The 16,729-nt window shown below is 34.8% G+C and overlaps 1 protein-coding gene across 1 annotated transcript in view; it reads right to left on the minus strand.

The window, feature by feature from the left end:
- hmcn1 (hemicentin 1) overlaps window positions 1-16,729 on the minus strand; it is a 105,343-nt gene that overhangs the window by 65,250 nt on the left and 23,364 nt on the right. Inside the window, exons 5-11 of the mRNA XM_073852725.1 lie at window positions 16,021-16,192; window positions 15,811-15,917; window positions 13,050-13,170; window positions 11,755-12,018; window positions 11,500-11,644; window positions 9,902-10,023; window positions 6,910-7,179 (exon numbers count right to left, since the gene is read on the minus strand). Of these exons, the coding sequence (XP_073708826.1) occupies window positions 6,910-7,179; window positions 9,902-10,023; window positions 11,500-11,644; window positions 11,755-12,018; window positions 13,050-13,170; window positions 15,811-15,917; window positions 16,021-16,192 (1,201 nt within the window). The remainder of the gene's footprint in view (window positions 1-6,909; window positions 7,180-9,901; window positions 10,024-11,499; window positions 11,645-11,754; window positions 12,019-13,049; window positions 13,171-15,810; window positions 15,918-16,020; window positions 16,193-16,729) is intronic.

Consider the following 16,729-nt stretch of genomic DNA (forward strand, 5'->3'; position numbering starts at 1 on the left):
CGAAAAACTCCCATCTCATTTTCTCCCTCAACTTCAAAATCATCCTACATTGCTGCTTTACCTTTTTTGTTAAGGGTGTTTGATCTTCTTTGCGTGTTGACTTTGTAAACACTGGGTTGTTACTTCTGCAGCGATGATTTTGAAGTAAGAGGAGAAAATGAGATGGGAGTTTTCGACATACCCTAACTGTCTTGAACCAGAAGAAACAGAGTTCAGGCAGACCAAGACAAGACAAGCGTTTGAGGTTAAAAAGTATATAAATTGTAATAAAAACAAAATAACCAATCGTTTTACTAGTTAAGACCTTTCTACCTTAATCGTTTACAAGCACATTTAGGATCGTTTGAAACCGCATTTAAACAACATTTAAACTGCATTTTGAAAGTTCAAACTTGGGGCACCATAGAAGTCCACTATATGGAGAAAAATCCTGAAATGTTTTCCTCAGAAAACATAATTTCTTTATGTCTGAAGAAAGAAAGATATGAACATCTTGGATGACAAGGGGGCAAGTACATTATCTGTAAATTTTTGTTCTGGAAGTGAACTTCTCTTTTAAACATCTAAAATCATCTTTATTTGTTTGTTTTCTGAGAGGAGTACAATTTTCTTTGCTCACTTCTGGACAACTGGTGCTGCTTCTCACCAAATTGTACATCTACAAAGCGCAGCATTCCAGCTTTGTGAACATTCATATTGAATTCTTGATGACATGAGTCCAAATCAGTGAAATATGATTTTTTAAACCCATGCTGATGAAAATGATTGCGCTGATTTGCATCTTTATTATGTTTTTTGATAACAAAGATAAAATAAAAATAGCTATATTGTGATTAAAAATATAGTAATTATTATTAAATAAAGATTTGGAGGAAAATATGCAACATTGCTTAGTGATTTTGCTTTGACATCTTCTGAAAAATTAACTCTATTATATTCATATATTCTAATATATTCATTTGTGTATCGAGGATGAACAAAGTCTTGTGGCTTTGGAACGACATGAGGGTGAGTAATTAATAACAGAATTGTAATTTTTTGGTGAACTATCCCTAATTTTATGTTCATGGGAATTTTTATGAATATACATTTTTACATTTTTAAATATTTTATTGGGTATCAATTTAAAAATATATTTGTAAAAAAAAATCGTTTGTGTCTATCCAATAAATCAATAAAAACTGTGGGCCTTAAAGTCAAAAAAGGTTGAGAACCACTACTAAAGGTCGAGAACTGTACTAAAGGTCACATTTGACCATATTTGCCAGGTCATATTGGACCCATCAAATGGTCGGATGAGATTCACAAATACATAGCTCATATAATTACATTCATGAACAAATATTCAGTCATTAGTCCAATCGTAACTACACAGATGTGTTTGTAAAGAATTCACATTCAAACATTCACATGTGGTCTCCACAATACCTCTTTAAAATTGTCCTGCTTTATACCCATGATATGATTCTGGAGCCAGCCAAACACATTTCACAGCAATTCTCCTATCATTCCTTCTTCTTTTTTACAGAAACACTAAAGTGGGATTATTGGTTCCAGATTCTCTGAGCTGCTGAAACTGAGGCATGCTCTTGATCAATTCATGATGTGCAGCCCCTGCTGAATGAGAGCGTTTTCTCACTGCTGAAGCCAATCTGATGTGTGTCTCCACTGTTCTCTGACCTCCAGTCTCTGCCTGTCCCATATTCCAGCAGAGCAGGATGTGTGACATCATGGCCAGAGAGAGGAAATGCACATGATAGCTCTGTTACAAAACCTAGTGCGCTACCTACATAGGCAGCAGCTTTCTAAGACAGCACCCTAACTTAAATGGAAACAAGACTGGATGAATCACATGAAATAAATTACATTTTAAAACTCTTTCAAATTGTAATAATCTTTTCACATATTTACTGTACTTTGATCAAAAATAAATGTATGCTTCAATGCTTTTGAGTGGTAGTTTACATTTCGTTCAATACTGAAAAGTATTGATAAAAATAGTTCTGTTTATTACACCACTTTAAATTTATTTTTTAACTGATCTTGACTTGCTTTCTGGGACTGTCTTCTCAATTAAGAATATATGCAATGCTGCCTTAGAATAAAAGGAATCTTAGGTAAAATGAGATATCTTCATAGGCATAATAACATAGTTGCATACCTTCTGTAACAGGATCAAATGCTGCCTCTGTATCCAGCTCACTAAGTTTTGAAACAGAGCAAGTGACTGCTTAAGTGCTTGAGTATCAGTAACATGGCTAACATACAAAATGGTAACAGAGCCTTCCAGGTCGTCTACTGTATTTCAAATGGAAAGCTTGACTGGAATGAGTGACGTAATTTCCAGAACCCTACTTTGTCATGATTAAAATGCACCCAAAATGAGACCTGGCAGACAAAAAGAGTCTGTTGTACATGGTAGAGACGCTGTGTTGCATGTTTAGGCGGTTAAAGCATTGCCGTAGAGAGGTCACTTTGTGTCTAGTAGTAAAGCTGTAATTATCCCAGTTCTTACTCACTAAATTGTACTCTAATAGACCTGGTCTGCCTAAAGGTTTGGTTTTAACAACGCACTGACGCTAAACCTCACTAACACCTCCTCATTTATGCTTCTTTGCCTGAGGCTACTCTAATTCAAATCATGACACATAGTTAAAATGTTCTCTATAGTTTGAGCAAATTCAATGCCTACAGGTCTGGAATAAAGATTAAGACATACTTTTAGTATGCAGATTCTGAGACAGCATGGGTAATCTGGACACTTAAACCACACTAAATATGTATAGTGCAACGGCAGTAGGTTGCATCAGTTGTTGCTATTTTTATAGTTACATTTTTATAGTAACATGAAATGGTTTTCTAATGTAAAAAAACGAAAATAAATAAATACTTGCAAAAATATTGAATCTTTAGTCTATTTAATCAGTTGCATATGGAAGCCTGTTTCTGCCACTGAATAAATAATGAAAAACAGTAATTGTGACTTTTTATATCTCAATTCTGAATTTTTGTCAGAATTACAAGATCTAAACTGAGTTATAAAGTCAGAATTGTGAGATGTACATTACCAGTCAAAAGTTTTTGAACAGGAAGATTTAAGGTTTTTAAAGAAGTCTCTTTTGCTTACCAAGACTGCATTTATTTGATTTAAAAGACAGCAAAAATACTACAATGTTGAAATATTTTTACTATTTAAAAAGAACTGTTTTCTATTTTAAAATATATTTAAAATGTAATTTATTCCTGTGATCAAAGCTAATTTTTTAGCATCATTACTCCAGTCTTCAAGGTCACATGTCCTTCAGAAATTATTCTAATATGCTGATTTGCTGTTCAAGAGACATTTGTTATTAATATTACTATTTAAAACAATTGAGTACATTTTTTCTGGATTCTTGGATGAATAGAAAGATCCAAAGATCAGCATTTATCTGAAATAAAAAGCTTTTGTAACATTATACACTATAACATTTAAAAGCTTGAAGTTAGTATATTATTATTATTTTTTTTTTGGGAAAGAAATGATAGGAATTAATACTTTTATTCAGCAAGGATGCTTTGAATTGATCAAAAGTGATGATAAAATCATTTATAATGTTACAAAAGATTACTATTTCAGATAAATGCTGTTCTTCTGAACGTTTTATTCATCAAAAACACATGAACAAAATTCTACTCAGCTTTTTTTTAACATAATAATAATAATAATAAAGGATTTTTGAATCGCAAATCAGAATATTAGAAGGATTTCTGAAGGATCATGTGACTGGAGTAATGATGCTAAAAATTCAGCTTTGAAATCACAGGAATAAATTACATTTTAAAATATATTCAAATAGAAACCAGCTATTTTAAATAGTAAATATACTACAAAATGTAACAGTTTTTACTGTACTTTAGATCAAATAAATGCAGGCTTGATGAGCAGAGGAGACTTCTTTAAAAACATTAAAAATCTTACTGTTCAAAAACTTTTGACTAGTAGTGTGAACTCGCAATACTGACTTTTTTTCTTAGAATTGCATGATACAAACTGCAAGATTTAAACTCGCAATTCTGAGAAATAAAGTTGCAATTTTTACTTTATTTCTCAGAATTGTGACTTTATATCTGGCAACTATGTGGATAATTTAGTGGATAATTTAGTGGATAAGTCCATTTATTCAATTCCAGGAAAAGGAATATCAGTGGAGGAAAAGTTCCACATCAGCCCTAAAGGCCTGTAAAGTTCTAGATATTCTTTGGGTCTTTGGGCCCTTTGAACACAGAGATATCCATCTGACAGGGACTGAGGCTGTAAACATTGTGTGCGGACAGTGCAAGTCAAAGTAATGTTGTGTAAAGGATTAGGGCAGATGACTCTGTGGACTGGCTAGGCATCACTGTGTCAGCAGTCCCACTTCAAAGGGCCCATAATGACTAGGACAGCACAGGAATTCCAGCAGGTGGTGATTACACACACATACATACATGCACTTTGTCAGTACAACAGCGACAGCTGTTTAAAAAGCCAAAGACTGACACACACACACAAAAAAAATTGAAGTGGCTTAAAATGTAGCAGCAGGACAAAAATAGAGGGTAAGGGAAAAGGAAGCAGAGATTGATAAAGAAGGAACGAGACAGAGAAAAACAGCCAGAGTGGATCTGTTAGAAATGGTCTATGTCAAAAAGTCAAAAGTTTCTGAAAAGAAAGATTTTTAATGTTTTTTAAAAAAGTCTCTTCTGCTCACCAAGCCTGCAAAGTACAGCAAAAACATTACAATATTTGTACTATTTAAAATTGTTTTTTTAAATATATATTTTAAAATGTAATTTATTCCTGTGATTTCAAAGCTGAATTTTTAGCATCATTACTTCAGTCATGTGATCCTTCAGAAATCATTCTAATATTCTGATTTGCTGCTAAAAAAAACCCCACATTATTATTATTATGATGTTTTCAGGTTTCTTTGATGAATAGAAAGTTCAGAAGAACATACTTTATCTGAAATAGAAATCTTTTGTAACATTAGAAATGTCTTTATCATCAATTTTGATAAATTTAAAGCATCCTTGATAAATAACAGTATTACTAAAAATGATACCTACTTCAAACCTTTGAATGGTATAGCGTATAATGTTACAAAAGCTTTTTATTTCAAATAATGCTGAACTTTGGATCTTTCTATTCATCAGAGAATCCTGGAAAAAAATTACTGTTTTAAATACTGATAATAATAATAATAATAATAATAATAATAATAATAATAATAATAATAATAATAATAATAATAATAATAATAATAATAATAATAATAAATGTTTCTTGAACAGCAAATCAGGATATTAGAATGATTTCTGAAGAATCATGTGCCACTGAAGACTGGAGTAATGATGCTGAAAATTTAGCTTTGATCACAGGAATAATTAATATTTTAAAATATATTCAAATAGAAAACAGCTATTTTAAATATTGAAAATATTTCAAAATTTAACAGTTTTTCCTGTAAATTGAAAAAAAAAATAAATACAGGCTTGGTGAGCAAAAGAGATCTTACTGAAATCTTACCATTTAAAAACTTTTGACTGGTACTGTAAATGCTTTGGTGAAGTAAAGCATTTTTTACAATGTCTTCAAAGCTACTTTAATCATAAATGCATAATCTCGAGAGAAAAAAAAATTACACAGACGCAGGAAAATAAACCTAAAGACAGGACAGAAAAAGAGACAGAGATTTAAAGTGGGATGCAGGGAAAACCTGTTCTTCAGGTCTTGGGAAAGAATGTTGTGGAAAACTAAGAGACTTATCACTCAACAATGAAGTAAAATTATGCAGTTCATGTAACTCCCGCTATCCTGCTAATAAAACGCAAACCCGGCCCTGCTGAGGCCCTCAGGGGCTCGACACATTTCATTTTCGTGAAGGACAATCTCAAGTCACATCTATCCATCAATATTACCTCCAACTCTACTTTTCAAATCAAAACAGCTTTTCTAATTCATTACAAAAGAGCATGACTAATAAAAAATTGCCTCAGTATGAAAAACACCAGACAAGTCTTGATTCCGTAAGCGGTATTCAACACAAAAGGTCAGTGAGGACAAATACCTCATGACCTCTTATAAGCTCTTAGAACTTTTTTCATGCATATGTTTGGTTGTTATGAAATGCTGAATCATATGCAGAGTCATATGACTCACTACGAAAGATGTGAGATGCGAGTGCAATGGTCAAACACGTCCATCTACGGGTTTCAATTGTGTTCTGTTTTGTTACAACAGCCATTTCTCTTTTCATTTGTGATCTCATTTTTAATTTTTCTTTCGCACGAAATGGCTGTTTTCCCCAATGAGAGAAAGCAAAGTGATTTGCCAGGGTTGTGTACTGTCGGAGGAAGTCTTCGTAATTCAGTGTAAGAGAGGGGCTTAGAGCCTGTTTCAATGGAAACTGCAGGATCGCAAACAGTGAGCAAGCCCGGCATAAATCACTTTCACAAGTGCTATAAAATATTACAGTGAAATATTACAGCAAGGCTGCAGTGAAAACAGATCTTGTGCTAGAGAGAAGCAGGAGCGTGAGTTGCCAAAAAGCCCTGTGGCATGGCTTTTTCTAGGCATGTATTAAAAGTCTGAAGAGCTCTTAGCAATTTAAAAACACCTAGTGGACAAGGAATGTCCTGACTGTTTATTAAAACCATGACCTGTTGGCATTTGGGTCAACAACTATAGAATTGCATTGGCAGAATGAATGCATAAGAAGTAAGATGCTCTTATGCCTAGCAAGCGTTTTATAACCTAATTAATATTCATGAGTCAAACTGGTATATGCCCCTTCCTTTTTCATCTTCCTATACATAAAGGCCCTTTAATGTGGTAAAACCGTTGCAATCAGTTTTGTGGCTTACTGCTTTATCAATAACACTTACCTTGCACGTTGAGATACACACGAGAAGCAGAGACTCCACCCTCATTGGCTGCGATGCAGGTGTACCAGCCGACATCATCAGGCGTGACTCGCTGGATTTCCAAGGATAGATTGGCAGTGACGCGCATCCGGTGGTCCAATCTGGCATCGATGTCTCCTCGCTGCCAAGTCAGGTTGAAGCGCACCGTGCTGGCAACTATACACGTCAGAACGACATTTGCACCGGGAGACGCTGTCTCATTGGAGGGCACCGTAATAGCTGGAGGAGGCTCTGCACAAATACATAGACACAAATGAGTCAAGTTAAGCTTAAGTAAAAACCTGTTCATTCAACAGTCTAATTTGAAAATCTTCACCTTTACTAATGATTTTTCATCTATGAGTTCTCCTGAGGTCTTTGGATGTCTGTGAACTCTACAGATATGACAGTCTGTGCAATGAGTTTGACATGTGAAGGGAAATGGGGAGGGTGTTGACAGATGTGTGGATTAGGGCATAAGTGGGGAATTTATACAGGAAGACACATAAATTTAATAAGGGAGGTTTTTCCTGTCACTCCCGCTAATCATGTCACTGGCCCGGCGACAGCACAGTCGAAGCAGCTCAGAAAATGGGACAAGGATAAACCCTGGGTCAACAATGAGCTTATAAGTGAAACGTGACTTCTAGGTGAGCATTCCAGGTGAGCATTCCAGGTGAATGAGAGCTTAATCCCAGACTCTGGGTGTTTTTAAGGCTGTATCTCAGCATAAAGCCAAGACAGCAGAGAGGAGCCGGAAGACAGGAAGTGAGGCTATTTGTCCAAGACGTTTGTGTAAGCACGGTCTGGGCCTGTGTGGTGTCTGGTTTCCAAAACCACAATGCCATGAGGATACAGTCATGTTTATTTTTGCAGGCCTTGTGCAACACAAATCCAAACAGTGAAATATTTGTTTCTTATTGAAATGTTTGGTAATAAAAATCCTGATTTGACTTCCAAGAAAAAAATCTGATATAAAATTCTAATTGCAGTGACATGAGGATACTAGCCGTGTCTCAAAACTGCTGCCTACCTGCGATGCAATACGAGAAAAAAAAAAAAAACAGCAGTAAATTGATCAAAAGTGACAGCATAGACATTTATAATATTACAATAGATTCTTTTATAATGACGTTTAAATGACGTTCTTTTATAATGTCCTGATTATCAAAGAATGGATCTGAAGGATCATGTGACACTAAAGACTGGAGAAATGGCTGCTAAAAATGCAACTTTGCCATTACAAGCATACATTACATCTTAATATGCATTTAAAAATTAATCAGTTATTTTTTTTAATTAAATTGTAATAATATTTCAAAATATTACTGTTTTAGTTTTTTTGCAGTGCAATCTTTATGTTTAAACTGCAAAAAATGTTTTTCTTACTTTGATTTTTTGTCTTGTTTCCAGCCAAAATATCAAAAAATTAAGTAAAAATTATTGTCTTGTTTTCAGAAAAATCTGCCAATGGGGTAAGCAAAATAATCTTTTTTCTGCTTGAAATAAGATTATTTTACTTACCCCATTGGCAGATTATTTTGCTTGTTTTAAGAAAAAACTTAAATAAATTTTTGACTTTTTTTTTCTGAAAACAAGACAATAATTTTTACTTGTCTACAAAATCCTTTTTGATTTAAGAATTTTTAGATATTTTGGCTGGAAACAAAACAAAAAATCTAAGTAAGAGAAACATTTTTTGCAGTTTTGATTAATGTGGAAAAAAACGGCAGACAGACTGAATGAAAATGCAAATTCACGCTGTAACAGAAGGTGGCACTTAAGGTAAAGCAGAAATACCCTGGTACACAAAGCACTGCGCAATCTTCCGTTTCTGATGCCCGCTTGTCGCAACGAATAGAGTAGGTCAAACAGTACTTACTTGCTTTCAAACAGATATTCAGATTTTTATATTCGCTATGGTGTTTTTCAAACAACACTAAATACGAGACTAGTTCACTAGCAAAACAGACTCTTCGCGAGCGCCACCAAGTTGTGGTTATGCAAGAGCAGCAGCTCTGGGCATATGACCAAAAGCCGTGTTATTGGTTGGCTAGTTTTCATTGCAGTGTGATGGAAAAGAGATTAGAACTCTTCTACATAAAAAAAGAGAACATGTGTAATGCACTGAATAATCACCTTGGTGTAAACAGGCCTTAACAGTCGCATTTGCTTGCGTCGATGATGCCCACAAATGCAATTTAAAGTAAGCAGTTAATTAGGTTTTGAGACACTGATTTTTTTTTAACAAAACTCACTTTATTCATTAGTTTTATAAATGATATTAGTTTAATATTATTTAAGTTAAAATGACATACAACTTGATCATACTTGAAAATTTAAGGCAGCAGCTGAACTTAGGTTTTTAAGTTAAAAGAGGTGGACTTTGATAAATTTAAGCTGAACTGTGACATTTTTGGGGCCCTAGCATCACCAAACTGAACTGCAAAAATAACAATCATTTCCTGAAGTTAAAACCACACTCGCTCACATGCATGGGATTGTTCATGGTCAACATATGTCTGTTACACAGAGCATGAAATAAAACCAAAGACCATAATGGGCCATTTCATCTGAGGAATCTGGTGCTTTCTCCACTTTGGGTGAAATGGGGGCAGATTTCTGGAGCGATGCTTATATCAAAGGCGATCACACAGGGATTCTGGCTGGGTAGACTGAACTCACAAACATGTAAGTGGACTCAGAAAATATGAGAGAGACATCTAGGCATGTCAGATGTGGGACTCATATGTTATCTATTATGCACTAGTGTATAAAGTTAAAATGCCTGACCATTCAGTCATGCACAGGCAACATGCTTCAGTGCTCTTCTAATGGTGGGCATCTCTCTGAGTCTTTGCAAACTTTGAATGATAGAACTCATTCAGATATAGTGTATCTCTCATCATACCTGCTAATGTTACTCATAATAACAGGTTATAATGTAGTAGAAAATAATAGGTGACATTCTAACCAGAAACATCAAGGAAGGTTTGAGCCCGTCCCGTTCCGGCACTGCTGATGGCGATGCACTCATAAAAGCCCTCGTCCTTCAGGGACACCCGAGGGATTCCCCATGATGCATTAGCAGACTCCCTAAAAAGATGATAAAAACGTAGAGCCATATAAAATAAACCTTTTTCCGAATAAACACAAAAACACAAATTGTAATGATTAAAATAATTAGGCTATTAGCATTGGGACCTTGAGCACAGTATTAAGAGAGCCTGGTAAAGTGACTTAATAACTAAGTAACTATAAAGTCCACTGGGACTTCAACACTGTAATTTTAAGACCATTTTCTACACTTACATAACATTTTCCTGCTTATACTGTTAGTCAAGGTTTCTTCCTATTAAAAAAACATTTACAAAAGTAGTAATTTAGTTTTATTGGAAAAATGCAGTTTAAAATAGTTTTACAGAATTTAGTCATGTACCGTTTAAAAGTTTAACCATTTCAGTATTTTTTTAATTACAAATTTAATACTTACAATATTAATACTACCACACAAAAGTGACAGCATAGATATGTATAATATTACAAAAGATTTCTATTTCAACTAAATGACATTTTTTGAATGTTCTGTTCATCAAAAAATGGATCTGAAACATCATGTGACACTGAAGACTGCTGAAAATTCAGTTTTGTCATTACAAGGACACATTACATCTTAAAATGCATTTAAATAGGAATTTGTTATTTTTAATGGTAATAATATTTCACAATATTACTGTTTCTACGTTTTTTTTTCCAAAATACGGTCTTGATGAGCATAAGAGACTTTTTTCAATACACACACACACACACACACACATGTTGGGTTTACATGTTTTATGGGGATATTCCATAGGCGTAATGGTTTTCATACTGTACAAACCGTACTTTCTATCGCCCTACACCTACCCTACACCTAAACCTAGCCCTCACAGGAGATTGTGCACACTTTTACTTACTCAAAAAAACTCATTGTGCATGATTTATAAGCCTGTTTCCTCATGGGGACCTAAGAAATGTCCCCACAAGGTCAAAATCTACTGGTATTACTATCCTTGTGGGGACATTTGGTCCCCGCAACGTGATGAATACCAGGTACACACACACACACACACACACACACACACACACACACACACATATATGTAACTCTTGTATGGGTTAAAATTATCAATTTTTCTTTTTTTATTTAAAATCATTACGATATTAAGTAAAAATAAAGTTCCATTAAGATGTTTTGTAAATTTCCTACTTCAAATGTACCAAAACTTAATTTATGATTAGTAATATGCATTGCTAAGAACTTAATTTGGACAACTTTAAAGAAGATTTTCTCAATATTTAGATTTTTCTGCAGCCTCAAATTCCAGATAATCAAATAGTTTTGTTTTTTTTCTGACAAATATTTTCCTAACAAACCACATCAACAAATACATCAATGAAAAGCTTATTTATTCAGCTTTCAGATGCTGTATAAATAAAACAAAATGACTGGTTTTGTGGTCCAGGGTCACATATATGATAGTGTATGTCACAACATGTCAACTTCCCATCAGTATTATTAATTTGCACTACCTGAAGAGCTGGTCCACACCCAGGCGTAGTCCCTCCCTGGTGAAGCGCAAGGTATATGGGATCAGGCTATCCACAGAGCACGTAATACCCCCTTTTTGCAGGTAGTAACCAGGGGTATGAGCAGGCATGCTTACTTTTGGTGCTTCTAAAAAATGAGAACAAAACACCAGTAACACATATAGTCAAATATAAAGAACACCTACATGATACTTAGACTGACTATTTTGTGGTTTTCTCTAGCTCCACTAATCTGACCTGGCACAATGCTGGAGTAGGAGACACTGGACACTCTTTGGAAAACAAAGCCGTCACGGTCATAGCCAGTGACTCGCAGGAAGAAGGCCTCTTTGGGTGGAACAAACTCAGTGATATTCCAAATCCCATAAGGGCGTCGGTCAGGGAAGTAGCGGATGGGCAGCGTCTTCATTACATCTCCAGTGATGCTCAAGAGTTCCAGGCGATCAGCTCGAGCAGGAGGGGAGAGACCAGTGGTGTTCAGCAGGATAAAGGTGGGGATTCCTGTATGTGTGTGTGTTTGTGGGAAAGAGCATAGAGGTTAGAAAGGTTAACCAAAACATGTTTAAAATGGTCAAGTGCACAGCCACTATGTTGACCTCATAAATTTGACAGTGTGTGTGGTCCAGACAGAAACACAAGTTTTTTTTTCTTTTTAAAGAAATAAATACTATTATTTAGCAAAGACACATTAAAAGGACAGAAGATTTGTATAATTTTAAATTGCAATATTATTTCACAATATACTGTTTTCACTGCATTTTGTGCCTTTTTAATGTTTATAAAGAAGTCTCTTACCAAGCCTGCATTTATTTGATTTAAAGACAATAAAACAGTAACAAAAGAGTCAAAAAAGAGTTTAAAAAACTGTTTTCTATTTGAATATATTTTAAAATATAATTTATTCTAGTGATTTCAAAACAAATTTAAGCATCATCACTCTAGTCACATAATCCTTCAGAAATCATTTTAATATTCTGATTTGCTGCTCAAAAACATTTATTACTCTTATTGTTAAAAACAGCTGAGTAGAATTTTTTTTCAGGTTTCTTTGATGAATATAAAGTTCAGAAAATAGCATTTATCTAAAAACTGAAATCTTTTGTAACATTATAAATGTTTTATCACCACTTTTCATCAATTTAAAGCATCCTTGCTAAATAAAAGTATTAACTTCTATAATTTCTTTCCCAAAAAAAAAATATACTGACTGCAAGATTTTGAATGGTATGGTGTAATAGTGTAATAATTATGTTTCTTGAACAGCAAATCAGCATATTAGAATGATTTCTGAAGGATCATGCGACACTAAAGGCTGGAGTAAAGATGCTGAAAATGTGTCTTTGATCACAGGAATAAATTACATTTTAAAATATATTCAAATAGAAAACACTTATTTTAAATAGTTCAAATATTTAAAAATTGTACTGTTTCTGCTGTACTTTGGACCAAATAAAAGCAGGCTTGGTGAGCAGAAGAGACTTTTAAAAACCATAAAAAATATATTAAACAATAAATTAAACACTAACTCTCACCTTGGACTGGCCTGCTGGATGTCATTTTAAAGTCCAGCGTTTGCCTTCGGGAAAAGCCTGCTCGGAAATCGATGGTGCTGAGGCCTGATATACGGACTGAGTGCCTGCCCTCACTGGACGTCTGAGGTTACATTGGCAACAACACAAAGAAATAAACAAATACAAAATTATTTGTATTTGTTAAGATAACAGCATTCAGTTGTAATGGCACGACTTGTTTTTCACAGCATGACGTACAGAAGAAGCACAACAAAACTAATTTATGATGACAGTCGGCTCAAGATACGCAGATACAGCACACTTGAAATTCTCAAATGTTAAGAGCGACTCGCGTTCTTTCTTCACTTTTGGCAGATGGAACAGTCCGAGTCATTTAAACATGATCCCTGCTGTTCTGCGCTGCTCTTTATGACTGTTTTGGTGCTGAGGGTCTGGCGTATGCTTGATGTTGTCTACAGCTTACTGCTCCAGGGCAAGCCATGGCAACCCATCCTCTGCTTGCATTCTTTTGAAATTACAACCATCCTAAAGAATTACCATGGGCCATGAAACACTGCATGATATGACGCCAAGAATGATGTGAAGATGATTCTGAGAGATGTGGAGGAGAGAGAAGGGATATTGGGGTAAAAGGGGCATTCATGTGATTCAAGGGAAAGGCCTTCGCAGAGCAATTTACTGAAGATTAAGATTAGATTATATCCAATTAGCCCATCTCGAATTAGCCCTGCCAAGCACAATCCAGGCCAAATATTCACTAATCCAACCTAAAACAACCCAGAGGCAGAAAACCCAGTCAGACGCCACCATAACATGGGAACACTCAGAGATAGTGCTCACAATCTGCATGCTTTCTGACAAACATTGACATTATTTAAACACATTAATTAAAGTTGTATTTGAGAAAATAAATACAAGGAGCTTTCAGCTCATGTTCTTGGGCCGTACAAGCATTTATGTTTATAAATGCACTGAGGGTCAGGAGAGAATTATAAGTGATTCTGTTAAAGATACAAAAGTTTTAATAAAGACAGAAAGATACAAAAACAGAGCTTTAGAGGATTAAAGGAACATTGACCTTTGTTTTTTATTCCATTTACAATTTAAATAGCCAAAGTATAAATAAACTTCATACTTACGTCATATTACAATCAGCATATTAGAATGATTTCTGAGAGATCATGTGACACTGACGACTGGGGTAACGGCTGCTAATAATTAAGCATTGCCATCACAGGAATAAATTAGATTTTAAAAGATATTCAAATAAAAAAGTTAACTTAATTTGTAATAATACCCCACAATATTAAATTTTTACCGTAGTTTGAAATAAATAAATGCGGCTTTGGCGAGTGTAAGAGACTTCTTCTTCAAAAACAAAAACTTTTTGAACAGTACTGTAAAATTTCACACTTCATTCTATCTGAGCATAGCTGAAATAAACCTGTTTTTTTCTCACAGGACAGATAATAGTCTAACCCCTGGTTTTAAAGACAAAGCTTAAGCCTAGTCCAAAACTAAAATGTAAGTCTGAGCTGTTTCAACTGATAGAAATCTTAAAATATCACCCCAGTGAAAAACAAATATACTAAAATGTATTTAAAATACATTTATTTAATGCTAAGTAAACTACAAATACATTTACAAATTTACAAAAAATGCACTTACTAAAAAATAGCCTGCAATTGCACTTTTAGTATGCTAAACGGGTATATTTAAAGTATGCTAAATTGGTAACTAATGTACTCAATGCACTTTAATTAAAGTCCAACTAAAGATATACTGAAGTATATCTAATTGTGCTAAAGTGAAACTATTAGGGACACTTTAAATATTTTGCATTTAAAGATCGATATTATTCAAAGATCATACAATCCTCATCAATAGTGACATTAAAACGTATTTTAGGCTTATTAAGAAATGTGCATTGTGTACAAGTATTACTGCAAATAAAGTTTAATTACAATTTTTATATCAGATTCATGTGATATGTCAATAGACATATGTTAATAAATAAATACATTTTCAAATTTATTACTTTTTTACTTGCCTTTGTTTTGTCTCAAGATGCACACCATGTTTTTTTAAGGCACGTTTTTAAAAAAAAAAAAAAATACTTAAATGGCCTAAGAGTTCTGATTTCAGCTTCTCAAATTTTCACAAAACGTCAATCACAGGCACATAACCAGTCAAGGGAGGGAAGATAATAGTTTGGGCAAAGTAGGAAATATAAACTGACAGATATAGGGTGGATTCTGCACGCATCATGCCAGACGACGATCTCACCCCTCTCTTCAGTACAAAAGTAAATTGAGGATGACATGTTCTCTCTTTACATTCCTCTGCATATAAATCATCAAGCTCTCCAAACTCAAAGAACAGCCATAGAGCAGATTGAGCAGCCTTTGAAAGGTTCCCCTCAGTGTACACGAGCTACAGTGCACACAAATCAATCAGGCAAAAATGTTGTCCTTTCCTTTAACTGGTCCTTTGGGACTTTGTGCACCCGCTACACGGCAGGGTAATCAAAGAACCTAAACCTCAGATTCCACGACATGAGCGGAGCAATGACATAAATGACTTCACCACACAACCTTAGCCTTGGGTACCTATCCATCACTCTGTGCTCTGTCCTTATTCTGAGGAGATAAAACAGACTAACTTTCTGGAAAGCCACCAGATAAAGTTAAATCATCTAACACAAAAAAAAAACTGTCAAATACGTATGTGCATCTTGGTCTACGATAAACTAGTTAATCACCTTTATGGTCCACATTCCTGGCGCTGGGTCTTTGAGGTTGAGGACTTTGGCAGAGTTAGGGATGTGAAGGAGCTCAGACAGACCCTCCTTAATCCCGATAAGTTTTCCTAGAAGCACAAGAAGTCCATGCTTCAGTTACACATCAGTCTACACTATGTGTTGGTTCTGGGAATACTATAATCAGACAGAAGACAAAAATGTTTTCCTTACCCTGAGAATTTCGGATCTCAATATTTGGTGCAGGGCCGCTTAATGCAACAGTCACTTCCTTCAGGCTAGGGTCAAAGGGGATCTGCCAGGTGTTTGCAAGCCCATTTTGATGATCAGTCGAAAGCAAGTGAACCTTGGAGGACTGCACTGCCTCCTCTACCCATTTCAACACCTGCAATGAAAAAAAGATAACGGATGATGGATATATATATATATAATGCTGTTTTTATGATTATCTGGCAGGCTTCTGGGCCTATGGAAAGGTCTGGACATCACCATATATTATGTGTGTGTGTATATATCAAATCTATAGCAAAAGGCTAGAAATCTAAAACAGAAAGAGGTTTGAAAATGACATTTTGAGAAGCAGTGCTCTAACAGACTTTTAAAATTATAACCTCAAATAAAAACTCTTTTATGTCTTCTCAAATATTTCAGTTTGCGTTTGATTCTAACATCAAAATTCTGAGGCAGCAGCAGCTTGACCGCATATGAAGATTGATAGGAATTTCTTGGAACATCGAAAAAAGAGCAAACTCTTCTAAGTCCTTGGTTTTCACAGAGCTATAAAACAGAATCCTGGACTTATGTCCATGTTATCATGCTCAAATGAAGTAAAACCTTCAATCGAGAGCATACCGCATCACTGCATCTCAAGCATCTCCATCATCTTTTTCAATCTTTCTATTCATTTGTTCACTCTATCATC

This window comes from Garra rufa, chromosome 13 (assembly GCF_049309525.1).
Source record: "Garra rufa chromosome 13, GarRuf1.0, whole genome shotgun sequence".
Classification (NCBI taxonomy): domain Eukaryota; kingdom Metazoa; phylum Chordata; class Actinopteri; order Cypriniformes; family Cyprinidae; genus Garra; species Garra rufa.